General features: G+C 48.4%; 1 protein-coding gene across 1 annotated transcript; it reads right to left on the bottom strand.

The window, feature by feature from the left end:
* Window positions 1–491: 491 nt before the first annotated feature.
* arsib (arylsulfatase family, member Ib) lies at window positions 492–5,242 on the bottom strand. Its single transcript, XM_076986963.1, has 2 exons — window positions 3,901–5,242; window positions 492–2,981 (listed from the first exon to the last, which is right to left on the bottom strand). Exons 1-2 carry the CDS (start codon window positions 4,209–4,211, stop codon window positions 1,577–1,579), a joined length of 1,716 nt encoding a protein of 571 aa, XP_076843078.1. The 5' UTR covers window positions 4,212–5,242; the 3' UTR covers window positions 492–1,576.
* Window positions 5,243–5,996: the final 754 nt, after the last annotated feature.

The raw sequence follows: 5,996 nt of genomic DNA, 5'->3' as shown, positions 1-5,996 counted from the left end.
ACATGACAATGAAAAAGATCTCTAAACAGGACAGATGGAAAAACAGAATAAACCTTTTGAGGGTCGTAAAGGAGATTTTATCAGACATGCTATAATTTGCTGAGGGTGCTGAGGGCATGTCTGGAGTCCTGTTTCTGTCCTGTTTCTGTCCTGCTTCTGTCCTGTTTCACAGATGATTATTGCTTGTAAATAAACATCAGCAATGCATCCATAAACAATCATCTTCATGTCAACATTCTGCGTTGTCATTTCTTCATGGGACTCTAAGTTCAGTCGTGTCACACTATGGCAGCACCACACTGGGCTTGTTCTGCACACCAGCACAGAGACACGTCGTGAGAACACTGACCACTGGTCAGTATAAGTGAAGTGACCTGTGCTTAAACACACACACTAACAGCATACACCTGTGACCTCAGGGAGGGACAGATCAGTCCTTGGACAGATTAATAGGACTTCTATTTAAAAGAAAATTAAACCAACTCATAATGCAGGTTTTCCCTTACAATTTAATTTAATCGTACAAAAGTAATCAAGAGGTATAAACGTACCACTGTGAGCCAGTGACTGCACTACTGAACTGTGTGGTGCTACTGAATTTGTACAGGCTGGGGGACATGGTCACATTTGCTTTGTGCTTCAGTGAAGACTGCTGACATGCTGTTGTCTAGTTTCCGGTCTTGTCCTGCCTGTGTGACATTCAGAGTTGTCCAGATGTGGAGAATTAACCACTCGTGCTGTATGTTGCCATCCAGTCACACCTCACTGAGAAGTAGGAGGAACCTCTGTGTGCTCAACCTAAACGCAGAGGAACCTGGAGGAACCTGGTGTCTCTGGTGCTCATACAGCTGTGACTGTGAAATACTGGAAGCATGTGGTCTTGTAGAAACGCCGGGTCTTTGATGGTGACGTCCAGGGCCGGAGTGGGCCACTTTTTCAGTCCGGGAGTTTCATGCCCAAATCCGGCCCAAAATTATTTTCGCCTCCCAATCGGCCCAAACTAGAAATTGACATGAGCCGGCCCATCGGGAATCCTCCCGATTAGCCACTCCGGCAAAAGTGACGTCACACCAATAAACAAAATTTGAGGTGAAAGGTGCAACTGTAAATACTTTGTCCATCAAGCTGGAGTGTGAAAGTAAAGGGCAAAGGCATTCACAGTCATATTGTCACACTGTGACATCACTGACACAGTAACAGTTGCACTGTCACACCATCACAGTCACACCATCACAGTCACACAGTCACACAGTTACACCATCACACTGTCACACAGTTACACCATCACACTGTCACACAGTCATGTCATACTAACACACTGGCTCTAAATTCACAAGTCATGCATCAAAGAACTCCCTGTTGAGCTCCGTCTCTGGTCATATATAACACTCTCTGAGCAGGTCAGGTAACAACTCAGACTTCATAAGCAAAACATTTACTAAAGCATTCCTGGACTTTACACCTGGTGTACAGCCACAAAGACAAAGTTTTAAAATCACACCTCCTCTACTCCTGCAATGAGGTAAAGGCTCAGATAAAAGATCATACGTGTGTGATGGAAGCGATTAACAGTGTCTTATATTCTGCTTGACATGATGTTTGAATTGAGCTTCTTAAAGAATGTTTTCATTCTGCAGAATCTGCACTTTTTTCTTTTGCGGTTTCTCCCCCGTTTATAGTAGACGCCCGTCCAGCGGCTCTGCTGCTCCTCGTCCTCCGCCCACGGGACCCACGCCCCGCCGTTCACGTCTGGGTTGGCACGAGGGTCATCGGGCGGGTAGTGCACGGGGACGGCCGTGCGGTTGTAGTGCATCAGCCGTGCCAGCAGCTCCGCCACCACCTCGGGCCTCTTCGTAGCCAGATCCGTCCGCTCGCACGGGTCCGCCGTGATGTTGTACAGCCAAACCGACTTGGTCCCTTCTCCCGTCCCTCGCTCCAGGTTCCACCAGGTTCCTGGGAAGTTGGTGAGGACCTGCGGCGGGATCCAGTCCCCATGTCCAGGGTCACCAGTCAGGAGCTTCCAGTCGCCCACGCGGATGGCTGCCTGCACGGCCGTATCCCACAAGCCCCGACCGGCCTGCCAGGACCCCAGGCCTCGCCGGTGGAGTGGGTCGATGTTGTGCAAGATCTCCAGTCTGGGAGACGCCCGACCCTCGCTGAGCACGGGCCAGACGTCGTACCCGTCCAGACCCTGGTCCCGGGACACGTTCCCACCAGCCAGGCGCACCAGCGTGGGGTACCAGTCCGTGATGTGCAGGAGAGCCCTGCTGACCCTCCGCTTGTGTCGCAGCAAGGGGCTGTGTACGAAGGCCACGCCCCTGACTCCGCCCTCCCAGTACGTACCCTTGCGCCCCCGAAGCGGCCAGTTGCTGCCCCCGGTGAAGGGCTGAGCGCCGTTGTCCGTGGAGAAGACGATGACGCTGTTGCGGTAGTAGCCGTACCTGCGGAGGGCGTAGGTGATGTTGTGCACCGCCTCGTCCACGATGGAGACCATGGCGGCATACTTCCGACGCAGCACGTTGGGCATGGTGTGGTACGGGTAGATGTAGGACTTCGGGGGCTTCAGGGGAGTGTGGACCGCCTGCAGCGACACGAAGATGAAGAGGGGCTGCTGGGCGGGCTGGTGCGCTGCCAGGATGTTGCGCACCCTCTGGGTGTAGAGGTGGGTGGAGTACTTGCCTCCCCTACCCCACGCCACCGACTCCCCGTCGTGGAGGTCGTAGCCGCAGAGAGACTTGCCGTCGCAGGAGCCGTAGGTGTAGTAGTCCACGCTGCCCGTCAGGGACCCAAAGTAGGTGTGGAAGCCCCGGCGTGTGGGCAGGCAGTGCCTCTGGTAGAAGCCCAGGTGCCACTTGCCCACCATGTGGGTGGAGTAACCTGCCTCCTGCAGCCGCTGGGGCAGAGTCACCAGCCCCCGGGGCAAACAGCTGGGCTGGCGAGGCCTGATGATAGAGTGCTGGAGGCCGGTATGAATCTGATACCTGCACAAACAAACAAACAAACAAACAAACGCTTGAACATTGAGACACTCGCACAAACATCACATCCCTCGCTCCACTCTGCAAACAGCTGCTCCGCCAGCTTTATTCTGATTGTTTTCCTTTGACAAATGGATTTACTGATTGGTTCTCAATATCAGTATACATAACTGGAGAGAGAGAGAGAGAGAGAGAGGATGTTTTGTGAAACATCTCACTACAGAACATGACATCTGCAGTTTTAGGATTACAGTCATGATACACATGGACGTAGTTTTGATTTCATAAGTGGGGGGGACACAACCTGGGGTGGCGAACTGTTGAGCGGGGGGGGGGGGGGGTGGTGCTGCATGATCCTAGTGCTAGATTTGTCGCTATTTGGATATTGGTTTTTTAACCGTTAAAAAGTGGGGGGGACATGACTTCGTCGCTACTTAAATATTTGGTTTTAACTGTAAAAACTGGGGGGGACCAAAACCGGCTTTTGAAAAAGTGGGGGGGACATGTCCCCCCCGTCCCCCCCCAAAACTACGTCCGTGATGATACATCATGAGGAATTTAAGAAAGGTTCAGTATATCAATATATAAATGAAACAATTAACACTCCATATACTTAGTAAATGTACTAAGTAAAAACTTAGTAAATTAATATTACCAAACAAAAAAATAAGAAATATACACAAGCCCGTGTGCGTCTTTGCGTTACATTACAGTCGTTTCACTTTTTATACTTTTCAAGGCATAACAGTAGTTCGGCATGGGCTCATCTTGTATATGTAACAGTCCTACGAGCTTTCGATGAGACACAGTGAGATTTCTATCAGAACTCCAACACTGTTCTGTGTCTCCACATATATATAAAGAAATACTGATATTATTATACTGCAGAATACAAAGGTAAAGAAGTAAAGCATGTGCGTACCTGCCCGTAATGAGCTGGCTGCGTGACGGCGTACATAGTGGCTGGACATAATAATTCTCCAGTCGCACACCTTCCGCTGCGAGTTTGTCGAGTGTCGGGGTGCGGATGTCCGTGTTGTGGTAACCGATGTCGTTGAAGCCCTGGTCGTCCGTCAGGATGAAGATGATATGCGGAGGCTGCCGGGGCTTAAATGCTGGCGCGCCTCTGAACTGAAGCGCTTCACTTTCCACTCGGTTGTGTCTCGCCCAGTCCCAAGATGTGTAACCAAAACGTAGCAGGCAGACCACTAACAGCGCGGTTGAAACATACATCGTCAAAACTTTGCAGAGATTTTAGAGATTCTTTTATATTAACGATGTCATATGTGTATATAGAAAGGCGTAACTGCACCTTCTGGTTTTCATCGACGCGTATTCAAACATTCCAGGCGAGGTCCAAACATCTAGACTCTGCTCCACACAAACATCTAAACTCTGCTCCACACAAACATCTAGACTCTGCTCCACACAAACATCTAGACTCTGCTCCACACAAACATTTAAACTCTGCTCCACACAAACATTTAAACTCTGCTCCACACAAACATTTAAACTCTGCTCCACACAAACATTTAAACTCTGCTCCACACAAACATCTAGACTCTGCTCCACACAAACATTTAAACTCTGCTCCACACAAACATCTAGACTCTGCTCCACACAAACATCTAAACTCTGCTCCACACAAACATTTAAACTCTGCTCCACACAAACATCTAAACTCTGCTCCACTCCAAACACTCGCTGCCAAAGTGAATCGCGCTTTCTTTGCTCAGCGATTCGTCTTCAGTTCACATAGCCGATTGCAGATTGGTTAAACTGGATCATTCTACACGTGTCGATGTTCACTGATGTCTTTTACTTTGTGGGTTTTTTTGTCGTCCGGTTAAAATCGTTAAGTTCCAAAGGCGCGTGCTGGTCCCACCCACTGAACCCAGCGCACGAGCCGTCAGGAGCCCCGTGGTGTATCATCGGTGACGCGCGTTTCACCAGCACTGCTCAGGCCATGTACGGTCTACAGACAGGACACGCTTAAAACATGTATTTATTGATTGACTGATTCCTTGGCCGGTTGTTGACTTATCAAAGTAAACTTTATAGCATGAGCGTCGTGAACTCCACACGACTTCTGAAGGGCTCCTGTGGTATGTGGCACCAGGATGTTAGCAGTATGTCCCGCCTCAGACCTGCTTCAGTCCTGTAGTGATGGGATTTTCGGCTCTATTTTGAGATGCGGCTCTAATGGCTCTTCTTACTGTGGAGAGCCGGCTCTTTTCGGCTCCCAAACAGCTCCCCATATATATTTTTACATTATTCATTAATTAATAGCTTAAACCTAATTTTATAACATTTGGTTTCATTACTGACATTGTTAAGCAATTGTGATGAGTAAAAATGCTGCATAACAATGCTTTATAAATGAAACTTTTATTATAACCAATTATTAAATTATCACAAAATAGCACCAAAATAGAACGCAATACAGCTTGGCCAATTGCCTGCCGTTTCCACAAAAAAAGTGGAGATAACTTTTTTTTTCAGTGTTTTCCCACCACATTATTAACTGAAAGCTGCGTGGGATTGGTCAGATGTGTGGAGCACACGCTTGACATGCGGGCAGTGGAGATATTCTTTGCAGTGTTGTCCGAAACGATATGTGGTAGTATAAAGAAACACCCCTCAAAACAGGGGAAGGAACATTTACCTGACGAATTTTAATGTTGCTTTGTGTTCCAGGTTTGAAAAGTGCTAAAGTAGGCTAAAGTAGGCCTACTTGAAAATGTAACTGTATTTTGTTTCACAACAAATAGCTGTCTGACTGAATCGATGTGATAAAAAAGCGAATTATTTCGAATAATTTCGAGTATATGTATAAATATTTAAGTTTAAGGTGCTGGGAAATATTGAAAAGTGCTTGAATTCCACCTTGCAAAGGTGTATGAACCCGGCATACATAGCTTTGTTCATTGCGCTGGAGAGACCTCGGGTCCTCACGCAGGGGCGGAGCCACCGCGATTTTCGGCGCACGGACCCTCGCGCTGGTCGCGATGCCCCAAG

Source organism: Brachyhypopomus gauderio, unplaced genomic scaffold (assembly GCF_052324685.1).
Source record: "Brachyhypopomus gauderio isolate BG-103 unplaced genomic scaffold, BGAUD_0.2 sc50, whole genome shotgun sequence".
NCBI classification, from domain to species: Eukaryota; Metazoa; Chordata; class Actinopteri; order Gymnotiformes; family Hypopomidae; genus Brachyhypopomus; species Brachyhypopomus gauderio.
Note: the sequence above shows the minus strand (reverse complement) of the source record. Positions and strands in the feature narration are given on the sequence as shown.

Coding starts and splice junctions, on each gene's coding strand:
- arsib (XM_076986963.1), bottom strand. CDS start 4,211: ATGTATGTTTCAACCGCGCTGTTAGTGGTCTGCCTGCTACGTTTTGGT. Junction 2,982..3,900: donor AGCCAGCTCATTACGGGCAG/GTACGCACATGC, acceptor TTGTTTGTGCAG/GTATCAGATTCATACCGGCC.